An 18,663-nucleotide genomic window follows, 5' to 3' on the forward strand; every position below is an offset into this window, starting at 1 on the left:
GAATTCGGAGTCAACTGTCAATAAATAAGTACATTTATATTCACAAGTGAACTTAAGAAATGTTTTAGAAAAAAAGTGAACAAAATTAACAGTCAAAGACAGGACAAAGAATGAAATGACTATGTAAGTGCGCTGCTTTGTCAGTATCTATGACTCATGCACTGGAGAAAGGCACATAATTATTGCAGTGGACATGCTCAGTTTCAAACAACAGCAGAATGGGAATATAGTGGGCAGGTACAGGAACAGTATTTAGAATACAATCATAACTTTTGTCCTACAAAGTGCTGCCCATTTCAAGTCTGGTTCAGCAGTGGAAAGAGAGTCTCAGGGCAGAGCTAAATGTATTCCATCGAGTACAGCAGGTTGTAGGCCCTGGCAGGCTGCCATACTAGTTATGAATCATAGTGCTGTGCTAGAGTTCTAACAGTGTTTTTTCAAAGACACTGAGAAACTCCTATGGGTGTAATAAGAGCGAGAAAAATGCAGCAAAGAGAGGCGGGGTGAGAAAAGAAAAAAAATGAAGTGGACAGAGAGTATGTGGCATACATACAGAGACAGATGCATGAGAGAGACAGAAACCCTGAGAGAGAACAAGAGAGGCAGTTAGTGTCTTCTGTGGCCAAGTGAGAGAACAGGAGGGGAAGGCACTGGAGGCTCGGTCCTTAACTCTACACTCAGTCCCAGCTAAGACTTTTTAAATATCTCCTCCTCTCACAAAGATATCTTTTATATCCTTGGGTCTGCTTCCGCCAAAAGTTTCCCAAAGCTGAACTCTCAAGAGATCCTCTGCTCAAACAGAGAGAGAAAGTTAACAGTCCAGAGGTATCTGAACAGACTGGAGGCTAAGACAGAGTGGTGTTCAAACCCAGCAGACGATAAGCAAACATGGATTTTGTGAAAAAGACAATTTGGTAGATTCTGTAACCACTACTTGCTATGAATTGGGCTAAGTGTCAAATAAATAGCTACACCAATATCTTACGTACAGGCCCTTTAAGGAGGATGATAAGCAAAACACAAGTTCAACTAGTGAAAATAGAGAGAATGAGTTTATTCCACACAGGGAAAAAATTTAAACCAAGATTTCTTTCACATATTTCTTATATTTGGCCAATAATAAAATAAAAAATAAAAAAATATATATACACACTGGACTCCGTTCATTTGTTTTTCTGCCTCTCTCACTCCCCCTCCCCCACCTTCTTTCTCTTGCGCATCGCTACTGACAACAGCTCATACTGCAGGCACTTACAGCCACCGTTTGGACTGTTAATCAAACTACAACAATAACTCTTAGCATTGAATTTGACTGAATATCGGTTAAATGTAAATAAATGAGGGTTACATATGAATCAGTGTGTATACAAAAAATTAATGAAGGTTTAACTAACTTTCTTATGCGACCATAAACACTATAAACAGCAGAGTTTAGAGTCTGTTAAATTCATGGGGGTTACACTTGCATCGAAATATTTCCAATTAATAGGCAGCTTCACTGTTTTCCAAGTCGGTTCCTATGGTCCTAATGTGAGAAGTGCTTATATGTGAATGACTATTCAGTGCCTATATATACTTTCCTCTGTCTTCTTTGTATTGAAATATCCCTCTTCATCCAGCTGACTGGACTGGAAATGCAACACTGAGGCTGTCTACAGCAAGGGACAGAGCTGATTGTGGTCAAAGGTGGATGCAGCTGCATTACAGGTAACACAGTTGCTGTTGTTCTGTATTCAGAGTTAAAGTCTATTCTATTCTGTCAGAAAACGAAGTCAGGTTTACCAAAACACTGCAAAGTTTGTTGCAGCATGGAATTTTCTGTTCTGTCTCCGTTCCCTCTGCACAGGGCACTGGTTGATGGTGCAGCTGCCTGTCCGGCTGCAGGCACGTCTCTCTCAGCTGCCGCTGTAATGTAGCTCTGGTCCAGTGGTTGCTTCCTCCTCCACAATGTGTTGTGTCTGATTCCACAGCGCGACATTCGGCCTTGTATCATATCATATCAAGTATTTAGTAGTATGATATTTTAGTGTCTGCTTTTCCCTATCACTAGCATAACATGTAGTTCTAATGCTGTAGTTCTTCGTTGCCCCAACTACGTCACTGTACATTTCAAAGAACAACAAATTTTGTAACTGCATCCCAGAGACACAGAGAACATTAAAAACAACTATTGCTGTTTTTCACACTATATTTCTCCCTAATTTGGATAGACAGAGATAAGCTGAAAATTGGCAAAATGGTCCTTTAAGTAAAAGTACATAGTAGGTATTATGAGCTTGATGTAGTTAAAGTACTGCAGTAAAAGTAGTGGTTTGGTCCCTCTGACTGATATATTATTATATATGACATCATTAGATTATTAATAGTGAAGCATCAGTGTTAGAGCAGCATGTTACTGTTGTAGCTGCTGGAGGTGGAGCTACTTTCAACTACTTTATATACAGTTAGCTAGTTTAGTCCAGTGGTTCCCAACCAAGGGGTCAGGCCCCTCCAAAGGGTCAGCAGATAAATCTGAGGGGTCATGAGACAATGAGAGTTCTGATACACAAATCTGTTCTCAGCTTTTCTACTTTTTCTCTAATCTTTGATTTTTGGTGAAATATCATTTGAACATTTATTGAGATGAAATCATGTGATGTAACATTATAATCACATTATAATGGCTTATAACAGTGATTATAATGCATTATAATATGATCAAAACGTGTTACAACTATAAGAATTATAATGTACTAAGGGCTAAATCCACAAAAGGACTGTACAGCTTTTGTGGCCACTAAATCTGTGCAAATGAGACAAAAAATATAGCGTGTAATTCACAGAGCAAACTGAACTGCCGAGCAAATAGCGTCATGGTGTGCCTGTGTCATTTGCATGTATATAAGTTAGGTAATATTCATACATTTGGTGCAAAATTGGCCCCTTTTTATGCCAATAAACCTGGTTGCAAAAACAGTCTAATTCACAAAGACCAAGCTAATTGCCACACGCAGTTAGGGTGGAGTTACGTCTAGTTAACTGTGCGCACATTCACTTCTCACTCACTCTCTCTGTTGCTCTTGCTTTCCCTTCAAATCTTCAAGTTTGTGAGGCTTGAATGATATCAAATTAATATTGAATGATATCAAGGGTGAAATCTTCAGTCAGACATTGGGGGGGATCAAGTGGGTATGAGGTAGTCGGCTTATCTCAGACTTTCAGTTACTTAAAAATAAAAACGTCTTGACAGCTCTGATGGAGCTAAGGATTCATCCATAAGGGATTAGATTAGAAACAATTCCATCATATAAACATGGAATCTGTGTGTAACAGCTGACCTGTATAGATGTGTAGCAGAACACAGAACATTAATTACCGTCAGATCCTGACTGATCTGATGTTGATGAAGTTACCACTGCTGTGCTGCTGTGTGTGTGTGTGTAAATGCGCACAGCCTCTCTCTCAGTTTGGATACACACTTATCATTTCAGCTGCTGTGTGATGCTGCAGCCAGCTGTGACACACAGCCAGCTGTGGGCACAAAACAGAACATCAGTGCTGATGTTTCTGCGAAATCCTGGATACATTCAGTGACACCTGAACAACATTATTGATTCAGACATTACTCTCATTTCGGACCTGAGTCACTTAATAGCTGTATTTTGACATTTAACTTCAGCAGATCATGTTATAGATGCAAAATACTAGAGAAGTAAAATAAGCAAAATACATGAAAGTTGGTTTGTGATTGTGGAGAGCTCTGTATGTGTGCAACTCTGCTAATTAAAGACACACAACTGCTCCGCTCACTCAAACAGATGCAAAACAAGGGCAAATTGCACTCAGCTGCAAAACTTTATGGGTGTGTTTGAGCCATCATATCATTACCACAAAATCTTTTGTGAATAGGACCTTAAAACAGGGAAGATTGCAGGTGCAAATGCTGCGCAATTCACAGTGCTATTAGGGACTGTTCGTAATTTATCAGAGGGAGGGGGGTGCCTGGGGTGTGACTTTTATTTTATTTTTTTTATCTTGACCCCCCCTGGAGGTACAAATTGAGCCTCCCTAGGTGACTGGGGAAAATGCATGACCCTCCCTCCACCATAAATAACCATATTTTATTATATTCACATCAAAGATAGGTAGTATCTGAGAACATAAAAAGCAAAGGCTGCCCTTTTCAAACTACATTTAAAAGCAAATCGTGACTCTTAAACCTTGGCCCTCTGACGTCCCCTCCCTTATTGGGAAAAAACGCAAACTACCAGCACAACTTACTGCGTCCTCTCCTATAATACTGCAAAAGTTACTTACAACAATTCCAGCTCTGAAAAAAAAATAAGACGCTAACTTAGTCCAGCCAATGTAACGAGCAAGCAGCATGGAGGGAGTGAGCGCTATCATCAAAGCATCTAATTTCTTAAGAAAAATGCATATCCTCCTTACAAATAATCACATCATCACACAAACTGTGCACTTCAGCGGAATGAAGGTGCATGACAGCCACTCGTCCTACCACACAAAATCAACATTACTTTGACCCCTGCTGATTTGACTTTTTTGATCCTGTCTGAATGCAGCACCCCCTCATGTTTTTGCCCCCTTGATTTCACCTACCTGAGAGTTGAGGGTTCCCTTAAGTCTAACATACTACAATGCCGAATTTGGTTCCCATTCAATGAGTAAAAGTGCCCTACAGAAAGTACTGTATGGGAGAAAACATGGTGAAGTGCCATTCCAGTGAAGAACATGAGATACTTTGCCCCATAATATGCTCTTATGATGGAGTAAACTGGCCGTTATGGTAGAAATTAATGTATGCTTTATGTATGCTTTATGACCGTTAGGAAAAAGCACCCTATTAAATAGTTTATAGTTGCTGACATTTATAGCTGACATTATTCCGTTCAGTTGATTTTGGTACAGTACTACTCACTAGTTTGCTCATTCACACCCCCTTTAGATTGTTTGGGTCAGTGCAGTCTAAGCTGTAACCTTGATACTACTACGGTTTGTGAGGTAGGTCACATAGCAATTTTTTAAATTAAGTCAGGTGTATGGATTAAATATTTTTAAGGATGCATAACTAATTTATGTAGAATGTATTTAAGTTGGTTTTATGTTTAGGCCTGTACAAAGCTGCATAACATGCTAAACAGTAGGCTATATGGATAGTAGCTAGCTAGCTAGATACATACTCAGCCATCTCTATACTTAATATTCAACAAGTCCTCCAAATTAAATGACCACATAGGTTGTTTATACCATGCACTCCAGAACGACCCATTGGAGTGTTTTCAGAATGACCCATTGGAGCGTAATATGCCACTTTCCAAAACCGTTACAAATCACTATTAAAAATAATGATGTTTTATGGTGTGACAACATTGGTTAAGGTCTGGTTAGCTTTAGACACAAAAACCACTGGGTTATGGTTAAGGAAAGATCATGGTTTGGGTTAAAATGATCACTTGAAACGTGGTTAGTACTTCTTTAAAGTTAGTCAACCTTCATCATGGTAGACGGACAACACAGTGAAAGACAGACAGGGCAGTGCTCCTCCTCACAGTGTGAATGTGTCTGAATTTAACACTCAAATGTTCATTGGTGGAAACCAATTTATTGAGACAGGCTACTTTGTTTTAGTTTCAGTCAGACTTTGGATGCCATTATTTAGATATGAGGATATTTTGCTCGGTGTAATGATCACTCCTTTCATCCAGCCGCTCAGAGCCGCACGTTTTCTGTCTGCAGCAGAGTTTACATTAGCCGGCATATGTTGGCTTTTTGCTGATATCGTGTGTTCGGCAGATGAAAATATCAACGCCCAAAATGTCCGGTGGGAAATATGCCAATTGCCAAATAAATAAATAAACAAACTCATTAATAGCATATTGAATAGTCTAATATTGTGTGACCCATAAGATATGTCTTCTGCCCCTGTCCACCACTGCACAGAGAGGTAGAGTTAGAGAGAGTATTACACAGGGAGAGGTAGGCAGTCACACATCAATGTCACAGGCAATAAATGCTTCAAGCGTAGCATGTAATTATCCGAAAATGACAGAAATCAGTGATGGATCTTATTTCATTCACATTTAAATGGTGGATGACATTTTATGAATAATACTGCTTAGCTGTTCTGACAAGCATTCAGCACATCTAGAAAAATTTACATGTTGAAAGAGGACAAAGGACAAAGGAAGACAAACAAGGAAAAGTGGTAATCTGTCAGATTACCACTTTTAGATTACTACTGTCAGATTACCACTTTTCAAAAGCCAAAAGAATGTGAGAAAGAAGAAAGGGAGAAGAAGAAATGGATGAAAGAAAGACAAATGACATTAGAGGACAGTGAAAGGATAAAAAGAGAATAGTGGGAAAACAAAGAAAAGTACTGAGAGAATTAGATGAATTTAAACAACACATATATATCAGACGTGTATTGTATTCAGGTGAGGAGATCTTCCCACTCTTGCTGTCAGAGCTCACTGGGGAGATTGAACAGGCATCTGAAAATCAATAGAAGCCATTCAGCTCTACTTTAGATCCACACATCAATCAGTGCGGTAATGGATCCACAGTACAGAATATCTGAACCAAGATGTGTGTGGACCAAATGCCAGTGTTCATGTCTCATGCTATACACACATACACACACACAAATTATTCTTCTTGTTCTTATTGTTCCTTTGTTGGTGAGATGTTCTCTACTTCAAGGGCCAAGAAAGAGCTTTCACATGATGGGAAAAATATGTTGCATCTTAAATTGTTATAAAATGATATGCACTGACATCACTTTTCTATACCCAAGACCAAGCGGCATTGGAAATTTTGTACAGTCGGTAGAACCAGGGCCTGACAACCTGTGAAGAAAAATGCGCTGTATCCTGTTGAGCTTATGCACTTTACCGAATACACATGGCAGCTTCATTCTATTTTACCCAGAACCCCAGAAACCAACCAGTACTCCTACCCTAGAGTTAGACATGTGTGCTGTATGTCAGTTAGTTTGTATTCAATCAATAAATACAAATTCATTTATGAATATACTCCATGTATGCACAAAGTCTACTAAAATAATAAAGTTGTGAAGAATCACACAGAACCCCTCTGCAACACAGGGCTTCAAGATCAGGTAAAGTCCCTATCATTTCTGTTTATTTTGTGCTGTAGTGGTGCATATTACTGTATTCTTTGATTTTGATATTGATTACATTACCTCAGAATAACTATTGCACAGTGAAGTCGGGGCCTTTAGAGCCCCTGAGGGTAAGAGATCCCTAGAGTAGTTGCCCACTTGGTAATCCAGTCTTGAAAAAGTAAAGATTATTAGAATCAAAAGTGATCAGTATGATGAGCTGTCAGTGATCTGTGGATAGTGAAGTTTGGTACATTTAAACCATACATGTTACTATTCTTCTTCTTTTTCACAATGAATTGCATTTTTGAGTGGCTAAACATCTTGAAAACTCTTGAAATTTTGCACATGCATCAGAGGTATCTGTTGTAGTGATTGGGCTTGGGCATGCAGGCTCCGTAGCGCCCCCAAACACAGGGCCATTTTGGAAAAAGTTTCTCTGATGTTCATGAATTTTGATGGGATCATTGCTCTCATCATTATTCAATTAAATTCAATTTTATTTATATAGCGCCAAATCACAACAGAAGTCATCTCAGAGCACTTTTCACATAGAGCAGGTCTAGATTGTACTCTTTAATATACAGAGACCCAACAGTTCCTCCATGAACAAGTGCTTGGGGAAAAACTCCCTTTTAACGAGAAGAAACTTTAAGCAGAACCCGGCTCTAGGTAGGCGGCTATCTGCCCTGACCGGTTGGGTTGAGAGAGAGAGAAGAGGTTAAATGAATAAATTGTTAAATTGCCAACATGTCTTGTTTCTTCAAAGTTCAATCATCCTATCCACCAAACACCAAACAAGAGTCAATGGCAGAATAAGCTGTTTGTCATTGGCAGAGAAGATTTGGCATATTTTTCATGGGCGCAACCCACATACTCATCCCACAAATGCATGTTCCTTACAAATGTGGCACCATTTAAAAGGGAAATAAACAGGCTTTTCAACGGTATAAGGTTTATTGCCAAGAAGCATTATTACAACAAAGAAATAATCTACCAAACACAAATTTCCTTACTTTTTGTGCTATGTTTATATCTCACACATTGTTATCCTTTCGCAGCTCTATACCTGTAACATACTTGGACTGATGATGGTGAGCACTTCAGACACATCACAGTACATGTGTCCATGAGGGCATTTGTATTCAACTTTAATTACCTGTGATAATGCTTAGTTAGTGATTACATCAAAATGTTTACCTGTGTTCCCTCTGATTTAGTTTATTCAGTCAACTGCACAACAGCTCTTTACCATCTTCGCAATGTTTTTCATCTTTTTTTACAATGTCAGTATAGTATATAATGGGCAGATGCTGACTGTTGCAAGTTTAACACTTACAGGGGAGTGCCCCCTCATCTATAGTGTCCAGTAGCACCCTTAAATCCAAAAATTGCATTTTGCTGTGGGGGTGGGGCTTTAATTGCAGTAGTCTTAAGGCACATTACAATTTAATTCATGTAACATTCAGAAGTGGCACAAATACATGCAAATCAAAGGTGCATGGATATGGCACAAACTAGGGTAAAGATTTATACATTTGACTCATCACTCTGAACATCAAATGTCAACCTCATGATGGGACTAGAGGACAAGTCAGGTGATCACTAAAGTCACTGGGATTCATCCTCTGGACACCATGGATATCTATAGCAAATTTCATGGCAATCCATTCCTCTTTTGCTGAGATGTTTCAGTCTGGACCAAAGTTTTGGACTGACACAGACTGACATTGCCATAACTACAGCCATGCTGCTAGCATGGCTAAACATCAAGTTATCTTGAGTTGTATGACTCATCATTTCAAAAGCAAAAAGAAGAAGGAAATGAACCAACTGGAGTTCCTAATATCAGACACACACACACACACACACACACATACTAATACACGTCAGTCAGAGAACAATGTTAGCTAGCTGTCTGTGGTGAATAAATAGACTGATCAAATCAGCCATCTGAGTGCTGAGGTCGTGAGGAAGGCACAAGGCTTTGTGTCATATTTAAATGCAGTTTTAGGCTCACAGGCTTCTGGAGCCACTTGTACGGCTGAGTTTTAAACCACTGATGGTGAGCTGGAAGAAATAGTTGGGAATCTCACACTGGTATCACTGATGTATGATGTTCAAGCATTCCAGAAATTTCCTATAAAAATGTTGTGACTGTGTTGTACCAACTTTAGCCTGTCGCATTTATCCCAACATGCTCCATGATACTGGCTGATTCAAATCATTTAGTGAAGAGGACAGAGATCGATCTGTGAGCTGCAGTGCATTCTGGTCTTGAGGCTGCTTTCAGTGGGAAAAGCAGGAAAACTTCCCCTCTGTGCCCCCTAAGCAACCCTGGCAAGGTCTCCTTGAACTGAATCCTAAACAGAAGTCACTGATCTCCAAGATCTCCAAGTCACTCAATGAATATTCTATAAGTAAACAAGGGAGGCATGGGAGCATGAGCAGGGCGCTGACTTCACTAATGAGGGCTAGAGGTTCTATATAGGGTTCACTTTTCTAAAGCTTTTCCTCTTATGAAGTCTTATAAATGTCCTTGACAGGATGGTTTCTTACTTGTGTGACTTGTGGTCCATGTTGATGTGGTTGATGAGTTTCCTGCTGTACAGGGCCTTCATGTCTTTGGTTAAAGACAGCAGACTGTGGCAGAACTTCATCCCCATCTCCTGCAGCTCCCTGGTACCTGTCTGCAGGCCCTACACACACACACACACACACACACACACACTCGTTTAAACACAATTTAACAATTTACTAGAACCAGAGCTGTGTGCTGGTAATTTGTGTATTTTCTGTTCTTTGCTACAGCTACAGATTTTGATAGATTATCACATACAAAACATATTGTCTGCTGTCTGCATTTATTCTCCAGTATGCCTTTAATATTTTTTTGTTTATTGGGTCCCTCTTTGTTCTTGTGTTTTATTTGTGAATCCATGCTTCATTGCATATTCTGCATTATTGCCCTTTCCCTCTAGTGACCACCCCCCTTTTCTTTATCTTCTGCTTTTATATTTCATTGACTTTTTCTCCATCTAGTGCCTCCTTCCTCTTTCTCCACTTCTATCCTTCTCACCTCCCACTCTCCAGAAAGTGGTATACTGCTCAGTGGTCTGCAAGGAAAATGACATAAGGAACACTACTGTATGTGAGTGTGTGTGTGTGCGCACGCGCATGCATACGTGTGTGTGTGTGTGTCTGCATGTGCATTTGTGTGTGCCAGTGCTGGTGTTTTTAATGACCTGTCACATAAATTCTTATTCTCAGGGTATCAAATACCGACTATTGAAGCTTTGCGATTGACTGACTGGAGGCACCACCCAGAAGTATTTTACTCACTGTCACCGTGTTAAGGTTTTCTTTTAATGATATCTTTCACATTTCTTAACACAAAAACACTAAAGTGTCCTGGATAATTCAACAATAGGTTAATGTTAAGGCCATCAGTTTTAATTGCTTCTCCTTCGATTCTGAGAAATTCTTATTGATAGCAGAAGGGTAGGAAAGTGCACTGAATTATAGGCTGACTTGGTGCATTCGACTCCTGTTTTGGCTAAAATATCTGAAATAAACCAATGTCTTTCCTTTTTCTTAACATAGATTATCTAAATGCAGTGCACTAACTAGTTCAGCTGTACTAGATATTTGATATATTCTGTAGATATATCTTCTTATGACCTTATTTAGAACCCTACTTTGCAAACCGGGAGAACTACACCTGTGGTGTTGATTTGTATCAAGCTGAATGGTGTAGCTCTAGGGAACTGTAGTTTTTAAAAAATATTAGTGTTTTTTTTTTTTTCTACAATTGGAAGTTGTAAATACTGAATTAAGAGTAAACTGGGGAGTTTAAGGGGATGGTAAACAGATTCCAAATTTTCAATTGTTCAATGGGTGAAAATTAATTTTAATCATATTTTACCCATATTTGACAGTGCCCCCAGTTGTTGACTATACTCCCATGATAGCTGAGGTCAAGAGCTCTCTATAACACTTGGTCCCATTGGCTTGCTCTTTGAGTTAACATGAGTTAAGTTTATGATATTGCACTGCCACACTTCAATGATGATGGCAAGAATAGCATGCATGGCGGCATCTTTATTGAAGTGAATGAGTGATGAATCACTCTTCGTGCATGAATCACACATCAATAATAGCTTAATTTTACACATGATCCATGATGGTGAAAATACAAATACATGGCAAAAATAGCATACCGTCGATATTTTAGAGAATCCCCAGAATTTCATAAATCATGTTTTCAGGAGAGCTCACGTCTTTAATAAGAGGAGCCAAGCTCCCCCTGGCTCCCCTGTAATTCACACCCCTTGAATGAACTGACTGTACAAAGGAAATATGGACTGTGCTATGAAAAAAGAAATGAAGTATATGAAATATATGAAGGCGCCAAGAGAAAAGATTAAATGTGCATAAATAATTAAATTATCTAACAGTGGAGGTTGAATGCAATGCACAATCTAAAGTCCAATTCGATAAAAAAAAATATATGACAGTGACAAGTGCAGGGATTAAATGAGGGATGTGAAATGTAAAGTCCAGTCTTCATCCCAATTATATATGGCTATGCTACAAGATTTGATTTGATGCACACACACACTCAGAACATTGGAGTGCTTTATTGGATAACATGGCTCAATATTAATTGAGCAAGACTCTATTGGCAAAATCCACAAAGAATGGATTGTGCCCGCTAATAGCACTGTATATTGTGCAGTATTTGCACCCGCAATCTGCTAAGGTCCTATTCACAAAAGATTTTGATAATGATATGCCGCCGCAAACACTCCCATAAAGTTTAGCAGCCAAGTGCAATTTGCCCTTGTTTAGATCTGATTGAGTGAGCGGAGCTGTTTCCAGTGTTTCAGGCTTTTCTCCACATTCTAGCACACGGATTGTTCCTTAATGAGAACTGCAGAGAGCACAAAAGCCTCAAATGGTGTGTCTTTAATTAACAGACGTATGCACACACAGAGTTCATGCAACATCAAAAACCAACTGTCATGAATTTTACTTCTTTTACTTCTCTAGTAATTTGCATCAGTAATATAATCTACTATAATGTCAAAATACAGCTATTAATGTGACTCAGGTCCGGAATGTGTTAGATTAATGTCTAAATCTTACAATAATGTTCAGGTGTCACTGAATGTACCCAGGATTTCACAGAAACATCATTGTTCTGTTTGTTGCCCACAGCTGGCTATGTGTCACAGCTGGCTGTAGCATCACAGCAGCTGAAACAATAAGTGCGTCTCCAAACTGAGAAAGAGGCTGTGCACATTTACACACGTGGCACAGGATCTAACCGTAATTAATGTTCTGTATTCTGCTACACATCTACACAGGTCAGCTGTTACACACAGATTCCAGGTTTATGCAGTAGAATAGTTTGTAATAAACTTATAGGTGAATCCTGAGCTCCATCAGAGCTGTCAGGACATTTTTATTTAAAGTAGCTAGAAGTCCAAGATAAGCCTAAAACCCCATACCCACTTGACAACCCCCCACCCCCCCACAATGTCTGACAGAAGATTTCATCACTAATATAAATTCAATATCATTCAAGCCTCACAAGCTTGAAGATTTGAAGAGAGAGAGAGAGAGAGAGAGAGGCAGACAGAGAGTGCGAGTGAGGATTGAGTGTGCATGCAGTTAACATGAACTCTCTGAAGATGCTAATAACTCCACCCTAACTGCATGTGGCAATTATTGCTGGCTACAACAAGGCTTATTTGTATAGAAAAGGGCCAATTTTGCACCAAATATATGAATATTAATAATAAATAATAATTTACATGCAAATGGCACAGGTGCATCACGACGCTATTTGCTTGGCAGCGCAGTTTGCGGTGCGTTTCACCCTTTGCAGGTGCTTTGTGAATTACACGCTATCTTTTTGTCTCATTTGCACAGGTTTAGCAGCAAAAACCATGCAATCTTTTTTTTGGATTTGGCCCTATATTTTAAGAAAGATGATTTCATATTAAATATCCTCAGCCACATATTCTTGGAAATATAAAATGAAATGAGCAATGTAACATTTTACAATCATAGGCTATAAAATGCCTTTTCTTAACAGAGATAGTGGTGTTTGGATTCAAGTTGCGGCAGACAAGCGGCAATTTGAAATGGAATGAAGCCAACTGACGGCAGACAACCCAAAACAGTGGTCAAACGCGCCAAGTCCACCCACAACACAGTACTCCTCCATAGCCCTCTGCTATCAAAAACTGAAACAAACAAACAAAAAAATATATATATATTTTTCAGAATTGAAAGAGAAATAATTAAAACACACAGTGGGGATGCACCAGCAGTCAAGCTATCCAAACTATCAAGCTAACATTACATTAACATTACTGTAAAGTGGGGTAAAGCAACAACACAAGATAAATTGGACGGTTAAAACACTAATGTCAGTTTAAAAAACTTAAGCTCCACTTTTTGCTGAAAAGTTTTTGCTAGCTACTTACTTTGTGGTCCTTTTTCTGACATTGTTATTTTATGCTGCACATATCAGTTAGTGTCATCAACTCTGATTCATTCATCTGTGTCATGAAAGCGGCTCCACTCTGCCTGCTAGTTTCAGCACAAAGGTTTTGTTTGATTAAAACACTCGCATAGGAGGGGTGGGTGGTGGATTGTTGGTCACCCCTTGTTAACAGGAACAGCTGTCTCCGTGTCTCATACCAGGATACAATGTTCAATCGGAAAACAAAACCAGCGCTCCTAGAAGATACAACAGAAGCTCCGGTAGGAAGAAGGTCTGAGCCTTTGACAGCTGTAAAGGGATGTCTGCGTAAACGCCATTTGAGAAGTGGCTAAACAGCGTTGCATTAGTTTCCACTCGACAAAATAGGATTATCCATAGTCATATTCTTGGTCAGGGTGGCATTATTTAGCATTTGAACACCTTTCTGGGCTTTTATCTCTTGTAGTTCTGAACAGTAGATCTTGGTTTATATTTTAACATGAGAGGTTATCCTGTCTTGAGAAGAGTCTGGTATCAATTTCAGTTTCAACAATTTCAGCAATTTGTTTCCACGTCAGTCTTGATTTTTAAGAATGGTGGTGAGTACTGGGAAGCTGGAGACCTCAATGATCAGCTGTTTCTCCATTTTGTTCTTTGTTGTTCCATTTTCTTTTTTTTCATTTCAAGTTCTTTCACACATTTGAGTGGAGTAGTAAACACCTCTGTGCTCCTGTGTCCATGTGAATCAAAACAAGTTTGCACTCCTCTGGTTGTCGCTTGCATCGCTTCAGATGACATTTGCATAAAGTTGAGCCTTATACAGCTCTCCTTTGTTATGTAGCTGCAGTAGTTGTTGAGTCTGTATGTGTGACTTCCACTGTGCATCTAAAGATCATCTTCTGCCTTAATATAACTGTGGATATTGAGATAAATCAAAGCTACAGTAAAAGGGCTGCATGGCTGTAGATGAATGTGTCCTATAGAGCAAATAAACAGAGAAACCAAACTCAGGAATAGACTACACGTCTTCTGCACAAAGCCCCTCTGAAATTGATTGTTGTCTGTGCACGGTGTGAAGCCAAGATGTTGACTTGTACAAGACATGCTGTTCAGTAACATAAACACTAATGTGACTTTAATAAGCACAAGCTGAGAGAGAACACACTGAAACATTAATGATATGGGAGGATTTGACTCTCTTTTTATCCCTCATTCCCTCTGTTTCCTCAGCTTTGATGAATAACTTAATAAGAAACTGACTCCTGGCTCTGTTCACATACACTGCACAGGAGGATACACACATATATATGTACTTCTGGCTGATGTCCTCATTTGTCCATTGCAATGAGCTCCTAGATAAACATGACTATATTTGCGTGTTTATTACAAGCAAGTGGAATAAGTCTTTTCACCTAATCTTCATAATTATTCTAATTTTATTTCATTTAATCATAGTGTAGTCGTGTTTGTTTTTGAGGTGTCATTTACAAGAAAGACATGAGACCCAAGACATTAATAGAACTACCAGAAAATGCTAATGGTGCAGTCCATACCGAGCCTCAAAGCTCCCCTACCCCAACATATTTAAATATGTCCAGTCTATCAAATCCATTATGTATAATCAAGGTTAAACTGAAAAACCTATCCACTTATTCTGATGAATACTTTCTCACTATTTTATCATTACATAAGTGCTAACTAAGTTAAGGTCATCCTGTATTTGTAACAAGACAGGTTGACAGGATAAGAGCACAAATCAATTGTCCAACCATGAGTCAGGAACTGAGAGAAGGAAAAACACATCAAAAAGCCTCTTCCCTGTCCTATGACTTCATGATCTGTTCTTCCTGTATGAGTAAAGAGGAGCTAATCACCCAGTTTAACTCTATTTGTACAGACATCTTGGACTCTGTTGCACCACTCAATATTAGAAAACCTAAAACTAAAACTCAACCATGGCTGAACGACAATACCCATGCTCTCAGGCAATTATGCAGAAAAGCATAAAGAAAATGGAAAAAAGACAGACTTCAAGTTTCATACGAAATGATGAGAAGCTCTCTCATTATCTATCAACAATCTGTTAAAGCCGTGAGGGCAAAATACTTTGCTGACATAATCTCAAGAAATTCCCACTCTCCCAAAGTACTCTTCGACGCAATTAACTCTGTCCTAAACCCTGCTGATACTGGTCATCTGCCAACCGCAATCACCTGCGATGAATTTCTCAACTTAAGTGAAATCGATAACATCTGATCTGCTATTTCACCTCCTGCCTACAACGCCCCCGTCTTCCCTCCATGTTCTGCTGTCCTTAGCAAATTTGAGCCTGTGTCCCTTGCTCATATCATAGACACAGTCACACACACTAAGCCAACTTCTTGTCATCTGGATATCCATTTTAGGGCCCATCTTATTCACCTTATGCATGCTCCTTCTTGGCTCCATCTTCAATAAACATAATATCTCCTATCATTGCTACACAGATGATACACAGCTATACCTCCCATTAGAACCTGGTGATATCAATAATAACGCAGTTAGGTCCCTTCTTGACTGTGTCCAGGATGTACAAAATTGGATGGCACAAAACTATCTTCAGTTAAATGCTAGTAAGACAGAAGTGGTTTTATTTGGTCCCTCCAACTCCAGTGGGGGTATCAATCAATCAATCAATCAATTTTTATTTATATAGCGCCAAATCACAACAAAAGTCATCTCAGGGCACTTTTCACGTAGAGGTAGGTATAGCAAATCACTTAGGGCCCCTGGCCCCTAACCTTCATACCCATGCCAGAAATCTTGGTGTCATTTTCGATCCAGCTTTAAAATTTGACAAACAAGTTAACTCTGTTGTCAAAGGTTGTTTTTACCAGCTAAGAAACATTGCTAAACTGAAACCGCCCCTCTCATTTCCTGATTTGAAGACTGTCACAAATGCTTTGATTTCCTCTCGACTGGATTACTGTAATGCCCTTTATTTGGGTATTAGCTACTCATCCCTGTCTCGCTTGCAGCTAGTGCAGAATGCGGCTGCTAGGCTACTAACTGGTACAAGGAAGAGAGACGGCATCACACCTGTACTGGCATCCCTGCATTGGTTACCAGTCAAGTATAGGACTGAGTTTAAGGTCCTTTTATTTGTTTTTCAGGCTCTACACAGCCTGGCGCCCCAGTACATCTCAGAGCTCGTCTGCCCTTTTCCAACACCAGATCTCTGAGATCCTCTTACTAACTGCTCCTTGCTGTCCCTCGATCGAGGCTGAGGGGTAAGGGTGACCGTGCATTTGCTGTAGCTGCCCCAAAACTTTAGAACAGTTTACCTTTTGGAATTAAGTGTTCCCTTTCAGTAGACACATTTAAGGCCAAACTTAAGACCCACATGTTCTCTCTCTTGTGTGTCCTTAAAGCCTCGTGTTTTACTATTTTTTTTTTGTTTGTTTTTGTTTTGATGTTACCTTGTTATGTTGTTTTAATTTTCTTTAATTTAATTAATTACTTTCTTTAATTTTTCTTTTCATATTTTATTGTACAGCACTTTGGTCAACTCTGGTTGTTTTAAATGTGTTTTATAAATGAACTTGATTTGATTTGATTTGATTTATACACAGGAATTGTAGACAAAACTACAAATTCAAGACCCAAGTTTGCCAGTCAAACTTCACCACACTGACTGACAGTAGAACTTTACTGGACAAATGTATGTTTCAAGCAGGCTCCATGGGTAGTATACAGGAAGAACATGGCATTGTTTTTATGTAAAGAGTCATCTGTTTTATTTATAAAATATAAGCCTATTATGAAACCAGAGAGCTCAGAACAACACTTGGACTCTTGATTGGTCATTACAGATACTGTTGATGAATTCAAAAATACAAACAGCGGAACATTTGTGGGATTCAAACAACTGTCTGTGGAGATTATGCCTCACTTAGTGCAGCAGAGGGAAAAAAAGACTCAGAGTGTAACAAAATATGGAATGTTGCATGGTGATACATGTGTATTGGAATTTGTGTAGACTGATACATTTGATAGAATAGAAGCTTATATGTTCTGTGTGACATGCCAGATGTCCCTGATGCTTCAAAACTCTGTGTTGATTGGCTTTTAGTCTGCCTCTCCTATCCTATCCTACATTCATGAGTTAGAAATCAATTCCACGCTGCATCAACACATCGGTCATTAATGTGAAGAGGTTGAGTCCTTGATGATGCAACCAGAATATGACACCAGTGCAACCAAATATTTGTATGCTGTTTGGTTCAAATGTTCACTCCGTTGTTCCTCTGATTGTTATTTTCTGTACAGATCGCTTTTTCCTCATGTGTTTTGTCCTTTTTACTTATAACTATCATCACATTGCTATTAGCAGCTACACTAATTATTCTGGGCTTTTGCACTTACTCTATAATATGCTGAAGACACTTTATAGCTGCAGTTTTATGTGCTCTATAAATAACAGTTAGAACTGGTGACTGGAGGCTACCTCTACAGTACAGTAAGATACATGCTCTCTGAGGCCGCCAAGTGATCCGCCTGCGACTTAATTACACCCGAAAGAGAGAGAGAGAGAGAGAGATGTTAAATGTTTAAGACTGACAGGATGTCTTTGGGGCTCTTGCACACAATCACAATCACAATTGCACACACCTTGTATATTCCTTGATTGCACCCATTGTAAGTACTCTCCATGGTGTAACTTCTCAGTACGCCCATTTCCCTCCAAACAACCACCCTGGCTGTGGAAGAGCGAGACTTCTCCACCTGATGAGTTCAAATTAGAAATTAATCTGGAGTCAAAAAGAGAAAAAGCTCAAATATGATTTGATTTAATGTGACATTAGTTGTTTTGTAATATTACTGTAAACAAATTCAGAATACAGGTAAAAATGAATTAAGCCCATATGATGTAAATGATATTTAAAGGATAGAATCACAATTTTTCAAGTGTCTTAAAACAACAGTCAGGTGTCCATAGTAACAGTGAAAGAGGTTTTCCTCGCTGTAATCATTCCTCCTGTTCATACTGGATATTAAAAGATCC

General features: G+C 39.1%; 1 protein-coding gene across 1 annotated transcript in view; it reads right to left on the reverse strand.

Moving 5' to 3' along the window:
* The window catches only part of LOC121897583 (cytosolic carboxypeptidase 4), a 168,968-nt gene that overhangs the window by 4,911 nt on the left and 145,394 nt on the right, over nucleotides 1-18,663 (reverse strand). Inside the window, exons 24-25 of the mRNA XM_042412155.1 lie at nucleotides 18,270-18,383; nucleotides 9,683-9,822 (exon numbers count right to left, since the gene is read on the reverse strand). Coding sequence (XP_042268089.1) covers nucleotides 9,683-9,822; nucleotides 18,270-18,383 — 254 coding nt within the window. The remainder of the gene's footprint in view (nucleotides 1-9,682; nucleotides 9,823-18,269; nucleotides 18,384-18,663) is intronic.

This window comes from Thunnus maccoyii, chromosome 5, assembly GCF_910596095.1.
Source record: "Thunnus maccoyii chromosome 5, fThuMac1.1, whole genome shotgun sequence".
NCBI classification, from domain to species: domain Eukaryota; kingdom Metazoa; phylum Chordata; class Actinopteri; order Scombriformes; family Scombridae; genus Thunnus; species Thunnus maccoyii.